Source organism: Vicia villosa, unplaced genomic scaffold, assembly GCF_029867415.1.
Source record: "Vicia villosa cultivar HV-30 ecotype Madison, WI unplaced genomic scaffold, Vvil1.0 ctg.004566F_1_1, whole genome shotgun sequence".
NCBI classification, from domain to species: Eukaryota; Viridiplantae; Streptophyta; class Magnoliopsida; order Fabales; family Fabaceae; genus Vicia; species Vicia villosa.
In genome coordinates this window covers 118,174-133,255 of record NW_026706463.1, presented here as the reverse complement: position 1 = coordinate 133,255, position 15,082 = coordinate 118,174, and the positions used below count along the sequence as shown (strand labels likewise).

The following is a 15,082-nucleotide window of genomic DNA, read 5'->3' as shown; positions in this document are numbered from 1 at the left end:
AATATATTTTAAAACAAGCCAGAAGATTCAAATTTTGCGCGCGCCATGTTCATCTTCTTCCTCGAGCTCAAAGATTTTCAAATTTCTAACTCTCTGGTTTCTCAACCAAATGGCATGATGTAAACATCAATCTTGCGCCAAATTCCCTCACGAATTCAAATATGTAACTAACATTTATTTATATTAGCTATAACTATCTAATTTCTCAGAGAACTCTAAGAACACATGAACCCTAAATTTGAAATTAAATGACAAGCAAGATGAATAAATGAATGATGATAGAGGGTTTTCAATCCTCTGATGATGCTGAACAAGATAGAATCGAGCTTTATCACAAAGAGTACTTAAATTAAAGAGATGGAGTTCAAAAACTTACCTCTGAAACTGAAGGTCGTACGAGTGATGGAGAACTTCTGGGCTTGTGTGAATGATCCTAAAAGCTTCCTTGGGACTCAGTGATGCTAACTGGATGCTTGTTGTGGCCTCAAACCTTCTGAATTGCTCTACTCGACTCCCTCGATTTGAGCTTCAAGTGAAAATGGAGGATGATGAATCTGCAGTTACAGATGTGCTGCGACCATCTGAATAGCTTCACTACACCCTAAGGAATGTGCTTGGATGCTTGACCTTGCTTGGAACCTCCTGAATTGCTCTGTGGTCCTCCAACTGCAAGTGCTCCAAAGTGAAAGCAACAATGGTGTTCCTCCACTTACAGAAGTGATCCAGGTGCTTGGATCACCTCAAATGAACCCCTTTGAGATGTTAGAATGCCTACTTTCCAAAGATAAGCTCTGGTTTGAAGAAAACGATTCTTCTTGCCAAAGAACTTTGAAAAACCAATAAGCAAGAGGAGAGAAAGAGAAAGCAAGGAATATGGTTGCTTTGGTGTGTTTTTTGAATGAGAAAGAGTCCTCTATTTATAGGCAATTGATTCAGTACTGATTGAGAGAGTGAGCTTGCTTAATGAGGGAGTTTTGATTTCTTGGCCATGAAGAAATTCAAAGAATCTTCAAAATGCAATGATGGCCAAATCGAGCTAGCTCCCTATATATTGATCTTATCTGGTCTTGGGGAACATTTCTGATGCAGAGGAGTGTTCCAATTGGTTGGTGAGAAGATTCCTTGGGTGATTCATCAATTTGCCATAAATTCACAAATGTAATCATTACATAATCACATGTTCTTGTTTTTTAGAATCTTCTTCAATTCTCATGTCATGGTAAAAATGAATGCATGGCATGTTTGCAGATGTGTTATGGGTCATGTAGCATCCATAAGAGAGGTCATTTGCACAAAATTACAAAGTTTCAAATCGTTCATGACCTATAATTTTACTTCATGAGGCCAACTTTGAACAAGCATAACTCTTAGCTCAAAATGAATTTGGAGAAGGTTGAACACAATTTGGAAAGCCCTAAACATCTACTTCAAATCATTAGTTTATGGTTCCTTCAGAATCCTTTGGCAAATTTGTGAAAAATGAGGCCAAAGTTGGAAGAAAACTAGGTTAAAAACACTTAGAAAATTTTCTAAGTGTTTATGACCTAAAACTTCAAAATTCCCAAATCTCTTAAATGATTGATCTTTTGAAAAAAGTTCCATTGTAAGATGTTGTTTTATTTTTCAAGATCTACAACTTTCATGTTGGAAGTTTTTTGAGTTGTGTAGGTGAAATTTTGAGTTCCCACAATTGCCCTCAAAAACCCTAATTCCCGACTTTTTGCTCCTTGAAGATTCTTCTTGAATTTCTTTGGTCAAATGACTTTAATATCCATATATTGATGATATTGATCTTTGAAAGTCATGGTTTGACCAAAAATCTTAAAAGTCAAAGGTGATCCCATACAGTTGACTTTTTCCTGATAAAGTGAAAATTTGGACTTTTGTGTAGAATCAAGATCTTCTCCTCAAATGAGTGATGTAAATGGGTTATATTGAGGTAGTAGAGGTTCTTGAATCATGTCTTGAGTTTTGGATCCATGCCCTGATTAAAAGTCAACTATCCAGATGAATTAGGTTAAAAACCCTAATTGTCGACCAGATGAAATTGGTGACTGTGGATCTTGAATTGAGGTGTGATGTCAAGTGGATCTTATTGTATGGATCATTTGAAGATGATTGAAGTCTTTAATAGATGTCCTGGAGCTTTTTAGGGTTTCCCAAAGGTGATCCCTGATTTCAGTCCTTGATAGGCTCAAAAACCCTAGTCTGGTGACCTGAGTAAACCTGTACTCAGATGACTGGGTGTCTAATCAATCATAGGTGAAAAAATGAAGCTCTTGAGTCCTATGATTATGTTAGAGACTAATCCTTCTACTGATTGATCCTTTGCCTGAGTTTTCTTGTCTTTGAACATCCTTGATTAAATGCCAAATGAAGAAGTGACTGCTCTGGGTACTTGCTTTGACCTGATGAAAATCCTGAAGATATGTCATCTCAGGGGGGTCAAAAATTAGGGTATGACACGGTTGTTTACCAGAAATCACTGTAAACAGTAACATGGTACCGAGTAGATGTATGAAAGAGATCCAAAAAATCTAAAGGAAATTCATTTGGGGAAACATGGATGGTAAGATTCATTTGCACACAGTCAAATGAGATAATCTTTCTAAAATAAAAAGGTGGGTGGACTAGGATTTATAAAGTTGACTAATATGAACAAGACCTGTCTAACTAAAATAGGTTGGAAATTCAGCAAGAGAGATAATGATCTTTGGAGAAATGTGTTAAAAGGCAAATATGGAAGGTCTAACTCATCAACTAGTATTGATGAGACTAAAATGCATGATTCCAATTTGTGGAAAAACATAGTTAATACTTGGCCTTTGTTTGGAAACATTGTAGTATGGGTAGTTGGTAATGGTGAAAGTATGGACGAGTGGAATGATTGTTGGGTAGCATCAGGAACCTTATTAAGGGACTTTATGCGCAACAATTTGAATGATCATTAAAATAACAAAGTGGCCAACCTCATTGATGAGAATTGTAGCGGTGAATTTGGTGAGACTAGAGTCATGGGAAGACTTAGCTCATTTTAAACAGAGTCGCCACCGTGCTTTATTGTTTCCAAAAATGAATGGGTGAAAGACCGAATAAAACCCACAGAAGTTTTTAAAATAAAAACTAATAAACTTATCAGAGTTCTGGCTACGAAGGGTTTGTTATACAAGGGGGAGGTTTTAAGCACCCCTCATATCCATGGTACTCCATGGGAACCTCTTTGTTTTTGTGTTATTATCTTTTATTTATAAATAACCATTTTTTTTGGTGAAAATCCTATGTGAAAAACTTGTTTGAAATAGAGGGTGGGGATGGGAAGAGAAGTTTTTTGAAAGTGAACTCGATAAGATATCACATCTTAGGCCTATATACCCCTTAAGTGCAATAGGGGAGTCATAGCTTCTGTAGTTCCTTTTTTTTTTTAAAAAAGGGAAAAAAGGGGCCAAAGTGGCCAAAATCTTTTTGGGTGTAAGCTTTAAAATACTCATAAGTTTTTTCCTTTAAGAGGTTAAGTTTTAAAATACTTAACAAGTTACAAAAAGATTAGGCTTTAAAATACCTAATAAGGGTTAAGCTTTAAAATACTTAACAAGTTAAAAAGGGAGATTAGGCTTTAAAATACCTAATAAGTTTTAAAAGTTTAAGCTTTAAAATACTTAACAAATTTTAAAACAAATCAAAGAAGGACCAAGCTTTAAAATACAAGGTCAATGGGTTAAGAGAAGTTTCACCGGGAATAATTCATCTCTTAACACCAAGGCTTAAAAACAAGATCAATGGATCAAGAATAGTTTCATCGAGAATAATTCTATTCTTAAAACCAAGGTTTCAAAACAAAGGAGTTGTTGGCTAAGCTTTAACAATACTAAACCATAAACAAGTGAAAAACTTTAAAATACTTGACACAAAAGTAAAAGAGATTGGAAAAGAATTTAAGTACCTTGGCAATTTAGTCAATATCATTCCCATCCTTTGTATAAAACATCAAGCTTAAACAATTAACAATAAATACCTCATGTAAGTACAAGAACAAACAAGTGAGTGTTAACAAGCAAGAGATGGATGTATCTAAACCCTTGGATTCAAATCATGTATGAATGATGAATAATTAATGTGATGATTAAACATTGGGTTAGATAAAGAAAAATAATAACAAGTACAAATCACATGGATATAAAATCAACAAGTATATGTACAAGACAAGGTTTAACATCTAAGTACAAAGCATGGATTAGAAAATCAACAATTATGTACAAAGATTAATAATTAAGTACAAGACATGGATTAAAATCAACAAGTGTGTAAAAAGATAAACATGGATAAACGAAGATCAACATGTTGCAAATTTTTTGGTTAGGGTTTTAAACCTAAGACTTTTAAAATTAGGGTTTTGATTTAGGGTTTCTAAAGAAATACCTAGACCTAATTGATTTTAATTGTTAAATGTCAAATTCTTTAAGAAAATTGGTCTAAGGATACATGAGAAAGTCAATGACATTCTAACCTAACCCTAAACAAGTATTTACAAAAATTATACTAAGTCACTTTAGAAAGATATTCAAAAGGAAGCATATTTTTGTTGATTTTTTCATGTTAAAAGACTTGTTTTTTAATTAATTTTCAAATGATGATAAAATAAATATTTTTTGTAATTTTTAACATGGTATGAAAATATACAAAGTAAATAAATCACACCAAAAATAAGGGATTAAAAAGACCTAATCTACTATTTTTTATGATTTTTTGAAGTTGTAAAGAAAACATAAAAACTAGTGATAAAAAAAAGAAGGACTTTGGTCCTAGAAGGGTTTGAACCCGCGCCCTTGGGCTGCTACCCAAAACTACACCACTGGGTCAACGCGAGCTTGGTGACTAAAAGGGGAGTCCAATTGATTATAACACAAAACAAGTAGGAAAACACTGAAAAATAAAAGAAATAAAAAGGTCTGGGGTGAGGGGGATTCGAACCCCAGACCTGAGGGTCATGAGCGCTTTAAGTGGGAGAGTGGTAACCAAGTAAGCTATACGATGAAGTCGTTTATGGAACAACTTCAACTCAATATATTTAAAAAATGCGCTAAATGGAATTTGAAAATTCCCAGCAACTTCATCTTCCTCATTGAGCTCGTGTATGAACAACCATGGCACAAATTCAAACTTTCTCAAAACTCAATCAATTTTGACAAACTAAGATTCTAAAATGATCAGAATAACATCAGGAATTCAACCATGCCATTTTCATAAATTTATTCACACTGTAACTCATGAATTTAACCAAAACTCGTATGAACCCTAAAATTCAAATTTCAAATTAAACTCTTAAATCAAACAATCAATGTTCAGAACCTTAGGGCTATCATTCCTTGTGTGAAACAAAACATTTTGGTAACAAGAAGCACATAAATTGAGATCCTTTTGAGGGAGCTCGAAATCAAGTCACATACCTCTGAAAATGGAGGTCTAGAGAGCAATGTAGTGGACCTGGGAATGCCTCAAGGACTCAAACAGCTTATATGAACCTCAGGGAAGCTATTGTAGTGCTTAGAACTCTTTGATTGTACCTGCAAAACAAAATTCGATTTCCACTTGGAGGAGAAAAAGTTATGGTTAGTGTGCTATGGAAATGATGTTCCAGATGCAAAACAGAAGTTTAGATAGCTTCTATATGATGTTTAGAAGCTATCAAACTCAAAAGGCCTCAAAACGCACGAGTAAAACTTAATTTCCAAACTTTGGTTCAAAGGTTCTTTAAAATGAAAATTTGAAGGGTGATTTTGGATTGTAGGTGTTTGGCAAGTGTTTGGGGGTTCTGAATAGCTTTAATATGGTTAGTAGAAGCTATTAGAACAATTGGTTTGGTTTGAAAGTGTTTGGTTTGAAAAATGACAAGTTATGAGCTTAAAAAGGTCTTTAATGGAGTGAAAAATGTGATTTTTGGTTTGGAAGTGTTTGAAAGGCTAAGAGAGGTATGTACAGCTTCTAATTGATGTTTAGAAGTTGTTCAAACTCTTGTTTGACACCCAGAACTTGTAGAACAAGAATTCACTATAAAAGTGAAAAGAAGAGAAAATGGAGAATTTCAAGTGACTATGGACTTGGAGAATTCTGGTGTAAGTGATCAAGGGAGTGATGCCCTCTATTTATAGGCAAGATTTAGGGTTTGTGTAGGGAAAAATCTCAGAGATTTGAAGCTCCCATGTGATCTTGTACTTGGTTGTTTATTTGTGAAGAAATGAGAAAATTGGAGTTCCAATGGCAAGGTACAAGTTCAAGCATGCTTCCATGACTTTATTCTGAGTTTGGAGAGCTTGCCTGTGGTGTTCAATTTGCTTTTGGTGCAGAAGAGATATTGTAGTGGCTCAAGGAGTGTGTAACACCCCATATTTTTAGTTTATTAATTTAATTTGGATTTAAATTAAATAATTGGAATTTTAGTATTTTTATTTGGATTTAACTGGAAAATGACGGAATAGGAGTTATTGGGCTTATGGTGTAACGTTAGTAAAAGAGGGGTGCTATTTGGTTAGGCCTTTTACTAAGTTGTGGTCATTTTATTTTATTTTTCATAAAATAAGAAAAGAGTCAATTGGGGAGAAAAAGGAAGAACACGTGAAAGAGCAAAGGAGAGAAGAAGAAGAGGAAGAAGAGGAAGAAGGGAATCTTCAAGAACATCCATCGAGGTAAGGGGGGACTCTTCCTTTTAGTATCTCTTATGTGGTCTTAGGTAATAGGTAGACTGATGTATGGTTTGATTCAATTAGATATTGGGATTGTTAGGTTAGGGTGTTATGATTTGGATTGAATTGATGAAATTGTATGATTGATGGTGATTGATCTTGTATTGAACCATCTTTGGGCTTTGATTTTGATTGGAGAACTCCTTTGAATCATAGAAGAATGTTGAATTTCTTTGTGGGCCTCAAAACCCTAGTTTGTTCAGTCTTCTTGATTAGTCTCCTGTCTTAGGACACAAGCAACAAACAACAATTTTTTTGTATTTTTGGTTAGCAAATGATAAATGCATGATGATAATGATGACAATGATGATCCTAATATTTAAGCTATGGTGGGATCTCAGTGGTAAAAAATTGGGGTGCAACAAGAATGGCGACTCGGATTGGACCATGTTGAATAGGATGTTCAATCAAGAAATCTTGGACATGATTGCAACAATTCATCCTCCCAGGAACGAGATTGGAAAGGATGTGTGTATTTGGGGAGGTATTAACACTGAAGCGTTCTCCATCTCAAATGCTTATGCAGAAATCTTTGACATTAGGAATAACAACTTGAGTGATGATTGAAATTTTTTTTGGAAAGTTCAAGTGTTTGAAAGAATTAGGCTATTCATTTGGCTGATGCATCATAATGGTTTAAAAATGAAGCAATTGCTTGCACAGTCAAATATTTGTAATCTGACTATGTAGAATGTGTTGGAATGGAGGAATCCATGATTCATACTTTACGGGACTGCAAAGCAATTAGACATATCTAGTTAGCCTTAGTGCATAACTCTCATTGGGAAACCTTTTTTTTGTTTGAATGTGCAGGATTGGCTAAAGCTTAACGTGCATGATAACATTAGCAACCAGGAAGGAGAAAATTGGAAAGCGACATGGGCAGTAGCGACAAGCGGATTGAGGGGGTTTACAAAATCATTAGGAAAATGCACTATCATGATTGTAGAATTGTGGGGCATATTGGAAGGAATTAATTACTTCACAGCAGAGGGATTATAAAAGTGATTATTCATACTGATTCAAAGGAGGTTAATGATGCCATCACCAAAGAGAACTGTAATATAGGCATAGGGTTGAGTTTATTGCGTTAAATTCAGAATAAATTGAGCAAAGTTTTTTAATTTCGTATTATTCATGTCTTTCGAGAGGAAAATATATGTACTGGCGGTTTGACGAAGCAAGAGGCAAATCATAGTATATGCATTATTTATTTTGAGTATTATCCTATGGACAGGAACAAACCCTAGTGAAGCCTCAAGGCACATGTCCCACTATAATTGTGAAACATATTTTTTAATAATATATATTGTATTAGCTAATTATCTAATTAATTAGTTTGTATTTCAAATTCTACATAAATTTGTCCTACCTTTATTTTATGATAGTGTACTTTTTGTATTTAACAAATAAATAATGAACTGTGAACTAATAATTCTATAATATTTAAATATTTATAAAACAATTATCATATTATTTAATATATAACATATTATTTTTAATATTAAAATTATATAAAATACATTGCCCCCACAATCTAAATTTTTTGGGTCCGTCGTTGCCTATAGAGGTGTATAATTCATATGTAGCTCACATAATGGATACCTCCATTAGAAAGGCTGTTTGTAGGTGGTTAGTTTCTTTTAACCCTAAGCCCTCTTCACTAAAAAAAATAAATTATTATTGATAATTCAATTATTAGAAAGAAGCCATTCATTATATATTGCCCCTAAACTAACATAATAGATAAATTTTGTAACTAATTTTATAAATACAGTAACTAACTAGAGAAATAACTTAACAAACTAATTAAAATGTACTCCTATATTTGAGTCTAACGGGAATAATAAATATTCATACTACTAGATTTGACACATTTTCCTCCTTTTTTTTCAAATTTCCTCAACTAGTACTGCAGTAGTGTCGTGGATTCTTTTGGTCAACAAAATTCGTATTAATTTTCTCCGCCACAAATACAAAATCACCAAAACACACAATTTTCACTTTACAAATCTATCTTATTTTTTCTCCATCTTCATCAAAACACATCTCTCCATAATGGCTCTCCTCACTTTCCCTCATTTTCCTTCCAACTTCCTCTCACTTTCCCGCTCACAAAACAACCGCCTCTCTCCACTTCGCCGCCGTTTCTCCACACCAACCGCAACATCTTCCGGCACCGCCATTCTCTGGTTCAAGCACGATCTCCGAACCGACGATCACCCTGGACTACTCGCTGCCTCCGAATTTCGATCACTAGTTCCTATTTACATCTTCGATCACCGCATTCTTTCTCGTAAGCATGCAAATTCATTGTCACTCTCTGAGTTGAAGAATTTGGAACTGTGGAAATTGAATCTGACGGTGTTTTGATTTTGCAGGTTTTTCCGATGAAATGCTTGAACTAGTTCTGTTTGCGTTGAAGGATTTGAGGAAGTCGTTGCAGGAACGGGGTTCGGATCTCATGATTAGGTTTGGCAATGCTGAGAATGTGATACAACAGCTTGCAAAAGAGGTGGTTTATTTTTTTCTTCTTCTCATTTATGTAGTTAACTATTTACTTAATCAGTTCTTTTTTAGGCTTTGTTTCGATAAACAGCTTAATTATAAGTGCTTATGTAAAGTTGTGAGAGTCTGTTTGGATAAACAACTTATTTGCAGCTTATAAGTTATAACAAAAGTTATCAAAATAAATGTTTACCAATAAACTCGCATAAGCTATTTTCATAACTAAAGATGAAATAAATTTGAATTGTTTTTATATATGTTAGAACTTAGAAGTTGTTTTCATTAGCTCTATTGAAGAATTTATAAAAATAAGTTCAAAAAAATTTACGAAAAATGTCCTAAGCTATTTTGATTAAGTCTCACAAACAGTGTGACAAAACTTATAACAGTAGATAAGCTCAAATAAGCCTGTCCAAGCAGGTCCTGAATAGTTTTCATATAAGCTATCTTATGAATACATTATGGACTTGTTATAAATTGTTTCTAGAAAATTTCCCAAACAGTGTCACATGTGTTAGTTTTTTAGAATTGGTTGTTAGTTGTTACTATTTATCTATCCTTTTTTTAAATTCATAGCGACATTGGTTATTTTTGTCAATAATACCTTACACTATTCATTACAGATAGAAAAATATGTGAGCTGAGAAAAAATATATCAAGCATACTATTATAGAAAAATACAAAAAAAATCACAAGAAATTATTGATTTCCTTGGTATATTTAAAAAAAAGTTATCGGTCGTTGAGAAGGAAAGGAGGTAGCTGTTCCTTACTTGATTAAAACTTAACTTGATCAATGCTTTGGTGCATGAGGATGACAGGATAGTTTAAGTTTTTTTTTAAGCACATTCCTTTTTTTCCTTAAATAAATTCAATTCATCTCTCTCAGGATGGAACAGGTCAAAGCCACTTGTGTATTTGCGGAACAAGAGGTGGAACATGAACTGCTCTTTGTCATGGATGTTGTCAACCAATATTTGAAATCAATGAAGGTTCCACAAGACATTCCAAGAATTGAATTGTGGAAGACTCCATTTTATGATGTAAAGGTAGGTAGCTTGTTAGTAACTGATTGTGTTTGCTAATTCTAACATATTTATTGGGGTGAAGAACAAATTTAGTGAAACTACAGGAGTTGGTCAATTTGATCTTTAAATTAATGAAACTCCAAAACAATTCGTTAAATTGAAAATCCTTAATGTCATTAATCTTTTTGGTTGGGAGAGTTCCAGAGACTAAAATTTGACTTAACCTATAAAGACTAATGTTATCGAGAATTTTCAAATTTCTGTGATCATTTGAAATTTCGTTAACTTTATAGATGATGAGATCAAGCTGACCAATCCATATGATTTAGGGACTAAATTGGGGATCTTCTTGTTTTCACTTGTTTGATTGAGTTGATTAGGTAAGAATGTCAAACTTGCGTCATGGTGGTGACTCTTTTGTGTAATTCAGTTATGTTTGATTGATTGAGTTGATTAGGTAAGAATGTCAAACTTGCTTCATGGTGGTGACTTTTTTGTGTAGTTCAGTTATGTTTGATTGATTGTTATCATTATCTCATAGGTGCAAAATCTCGCCTCATCATATGATGACTTTGAGAAACTTCGGCTCCAAGTGACTACACCACTTCAGCTTTCAACATTACCTGGTGCAGAAATGGAGTTAGATTGGGGTGAGTTTTGTGGTGGTTTGATTTTTTTTTTATTATCAGGATTCATCTTGTATATATATTTTTCAAAAGATTATTGGATATGTTAATGCACTTTATGCTGTTGCCAAAAGTCATGTGATACTTGTTCATTGAATTAGGCGATCTTCCCGTGTATGATGATATTAAGGGGTTTATGGCTAACAACCGGAGGAAATCACTAGATGATTGGAATATGATCAAAGAGACATCAGCTGAAACCCTGTTAGGTAGAGAAATGTTGAAGTCCCGTGAGAGTGGGGAGAGAAGTTATAGCTTTAGACAGATCAAGTCAAGAGAACCAAATGAATCTGTGTTTGTTACACAGAAAGGAAATGTTGTTGGAGGTGGAACATATAGTGTACTAAATGCATTGGCTGGATATTTGAGGTATTTGGAGGGAACGGCTCGTGATGATTGGCAAGAGTATGTAGTGATAACCCTCTTTCTATGATTCTGTTTTTTAGGTACATATATTGAACAACCTCGATTCTGAAGCTAATGCTTTATAGGTGTTTTTTTAAGGAAAAAGTATATATTCAATTATGAAAAAGCTTCATTGTATTACCCTTCTTTGTTTTCTGTTTCTTGTTTGTAAACTGTTGCTCCTATTTTTTTTATTACATTGAGGCATTCTATTTCTTTGCATCATTCAAAGGGCATACATTTCTTCTCGAATAAAATGTATAGTGCATACCTGTGTTTACCTCAAAGGTTTCTATATTTGTATTCTACTTATCTACTGTTTGGTCTTCTTCTCTCAAATAGCTAATTCATATAACAAAATGTGTTCTTTTTCTCATTATTTTTAACATATGTTTCATTTGCTAAGTTTCTAAAAACTCCCTATTGAAGTCATTAAATTAAATGAAAAAGTACACATTATGAAATTTTGCTTCACCTTAAATTTGTGCAGGGTACATGACAAACTGCGTGCTTCAGAAAATCGAAATGGAGCATCATTTAACGCACTATTTGGTTCTGCCTTATCTCTGGGTATTATATCCAGAAGAAGAGTATATTATGAAGCTATCAAATATGAGAAAGAACGAAATGCAGGATTCTTATCTCCTTTTGGATATTCAGCCGCTACTATTGCTGCAGCAGTTGAGGCGGTGTGTTCAAAGGAGGTACTAACTATAACAGTTATGCCTTGTTAAGGATACAAATTGTTATGTCTTATTGATTTGGCTAGCTTATATGTTATACATGGGTAGTTTCGTTGAGCATTTTTCTTTTTTTTCACTTTTATCTTTTTATCAAAAGAATTATTTTATTTTGTTGGTGTTTCAGTGGTATTGGATTTTAGCTTTGAGAAATCAGATAAATAATGATGGAAAACAGTCAACACGGATATGGAGATGGAATGGTTTTCTTATTCAGGTATTAAATTAATTGGATCATAGTCAAAATTTGATTTCCTATTAAGAGAAATGCTAGGAACATATCCTCCAACACGTGAAATATTTTTCACAACCTAAGCTCTTCTGCTACTTTAATGGCTAAACTGCTTTTCTCAGTATACAGTTGCCGGTGAAGATGGTCCTGCTGTTCTTCTTGTGCATGGTTTTGGTGCCTTTGGAGAGCATTACCGTGACAACATACACGGTTTAGCTAGATCCGGAAATCGAGTTTGGGCTATTACATTGTTAGGATTTGGCAAATCCGAAAAGCCAAATATTGTATATACTGAACTCTTGTGGGCTGATCTATTGAGAGATTTCATTGTTAATGTTGTGGGGGAACCGGTCCACCTTGTTGGAAACTCAATTGGTGGTAAATATTTAACATAAACTGGGTACACTTTTCTACAACAAAATAGAATAACAATAAATCTGTCTTTTACACAAATATGCAGTAACTCACTTGGCTCCATGTACATAATTTTTATCACTAGTTTGTTCTTGCTGCTTCTGTTGATGATTTGATTATTTGCTACACATTTTCCAACTCCAGGTTATATTGTTGCTATTGTTGCTCGAGTTTGGAGTGTTTTGATCAAATCCATCGTCTTGATCAACAGTGCTGGCAATGTGATCCCAAGAAATACATCCATGTCATTGTCTAGGCAAAGTGTAAGCAAGGACAACTGAAGTTCATACTGCACAAGCAAGACTTGAATTTTTTTTTTCTTCTCTTTCCATCTCTGTCTGAAAAACTATTAACTTTTTCTTGCCATTATTAAATTTTTCCTCAATTTTCTAATTTTATATTGTAAAATCTGCAATAGAAGTTGGACTTTTAGATTCTAAAATCTCAAGCTTTACCTGAAGTCTATTATGACTATAATTTTCTTGAATTGAGAAAAGCGTCCAAAAGTGCATAATCTGTTGGTAAATATGGATCTTTAAGCTGGGATCATGTAAATTTCTTCAAATATTTAATTTGACACTGTTTATTGCTTATTATGAGTACACCATACTTAGATTATTCTTTCTAAAATTTGCTTTTCCGTCTGCCTGTTAACATTCAGGATAGACAAACGTCAGTAGCTACATGGTTGGGTTCTCGCATTATTCTGTTTTACTTGAGGCTAAGAATTCAAGAACTTGTTAAGAAATGTTATCCAACTGTAAGTGTAATTTTTGTCGCTAATTTCAGAATCTCGTATATTTGTTTAGCATTGACATTGATGGTGCTTGGTTCTGTGGCATTTTGCTTTGCACTTTTGCAGAAGATTGAAAGAGCAGATGATTGGCTCATAAATGAAATGCTAAGAGCAGTATCCTCTAGTTTACTTCTATAATCTAAACTATTTGTATAGCATACGGATTCATATTCATATTCATATTCTTATTCTACAACCTTGTCCTTAACATATTAAAAGTCCTATGATCCAGGTGTGCCTGTGGTCCTAGAAAGCATCTTTAGCTTTAATCTGTCCATACCTCTTAACTATCTTCTTGAAGATGTCAAGGAAAAGGTTATCATTATACAGGTATTGATTGCAATATGGATATGAAATATTATCGGAAAACCGAAAAACCAAAAAATGTGAATGATAACTCTCTAGTTTAGCTTTATATGTATTTTTGATTTTATTTTGTCAGGGAATGAAAGATCCGATTTCTGACTCTAATGCGACGGTGGCTATGCTTAAAGAGCATTGTGATGGTGTTACAATCAAGAAGTTAGATGCCGGTAGGAAAATTCTACATATCTGTTTTATTTTTTATTTAATCATATGATGCATTAGGCTTTGTTTTAAATTGATCTTTTTCTTTGTCTAAACATTACAGGCCATTGTCCACATGATGAGGTGCCAGAACTAGTTAATTCTATCATCTGTAATTGGATACATAGGGTGGAAAGTAACATTTTAGCAGGGTTCTCAGTGTAAATGTTTTTGACATCCAACAACTGTACATAATGATTATATCAGTATTTTGTTACCAAGTGGAAGTCTTGTTTTAGTTTGTGTTTACTTTACCTTTTTGTTTTAGTTTGTGTTTACTTTACCTTTTTGTTTTAGTTTGTGTTTACTTTACCTTTTTCAAAGAGTGAAAAATAATTTTAAATATGTAGAATTGATTTTGAAATGTTTGATTCTTCTAAATTAAAATTGATTATGTTTTCAGAATTAATTCTATTTAAAATTAAAATTTGTAGTTTTTAAATTTAAACGTGATTTTTATATAAAGTTATCCAAATATAAATCACTAAGTTTAACTTACTTTTAACTATAATAAAAAAAAAACTCAGCGAAACCAAACATTCTATTAATAAGACATGGTACCTAGACTTGTGCATATTGTGCTCTGAAATTGTAGAGTTAACATTCGTGTAGTTTTGCTTTCAGATCCACCTTTTCAAAATATTCTATTAATTTGCGCCTCAAAACCTCTCTTCAAGTTCTTCATCGTCTGCCTTATTCTCCTCGAAACTTCTCACATTATAGTTCACTAACACATTAATGATTTTCCTCATAAAATAGATTTTCGTTTGTTTCCATTGTTTTATAAATGATTTTTATACTGTTACGTATTTATGTGTAAACAAATTTAACAAATTTTTTCATTTTATAAACATTTAGTTTAAATAATTATTTTAGATATTTTATATTTTATTAAAAAAAATTTGAATATAAAAAATTTAAGAAATCACTTTATTTTGAAACTGTTACAAATAATTATTTTTGAGATACA

The 15,082-nt window shown here is 33.2% G+C and overlaps 1 protein-coding gene across 2 annotated transcripts; it reads left to right on the top strand.

Annotated features, from left to right (window-relative positions):
• The first annotated feature begins 8,677 nt into the window (after positions 1-8,677).
• Positions 8,678-14,333, top strand: LOC131642150 (uncharacterized). Of its 2 annotated transcripts, XM_058912431.1 has the most exons (14): positions 8,678-9,033; positions 9,119-9,252; positions 10,144-10,293; positions 10,814-10,922; positions 11,060-11,363; positions 11,854-12,067; positions 12,231-12,320; positions 12,458-12,713; positions 12,894-13,012; positions 13,411-13,509; positions 13,612-13,659; positions 13,765-13,875; positions 13,988-14,078; positions 14,177-14,333. In XM_058912431.1, the coding sequence occupies exons 1-14, from the start codon at positions 8,796-8,798 to the stop codon at positions 14,275-14,277; spliced, it is 2,064 nt and encodes a 687-aa protein (XP_058768414.1). In that variant the 5' UTR covers positions 8,678-8,795; the 3' UTR covers positions 14,278-14,333. The 2 variants fall into 2 exon arrangements, with proteins under 2 accessions (XP_058768414.1, XP_058768415.1); XM_058912432.1 differs by lacking the exon at positions 8,678-9,033 and having other exon boundaries at positions 10,134-10,293.
• Positions 14,334-15,082: the final 749 nt, after the last annotated feature.

Excerpts from the sequence above, each read along its gene's own strand:
- LOC131642150 (XM_058912431.1), top strand. The coding sequence starts at position 8,796 with ATGGCTCTCCTCACTTTCCCTCATTTTCCTTCCAACTTCCTCTCACTT. Across the intron at positions 12,321-12,457 it reads GGAATGGTTTTCTTATTCAG|TATACAGTTGCCGGTGAAGA; the intron begins GTATTAAATTAA and ends TGCTTTTCTCAG. Across the intron at positions 13,013-13,410 it reads TGTCATTGTCTAGGCAAAGT|GATAGACAAACGTCAGTAGC; the intron begins GTAAGCAAGGAC and ends GTTAACATTCAG.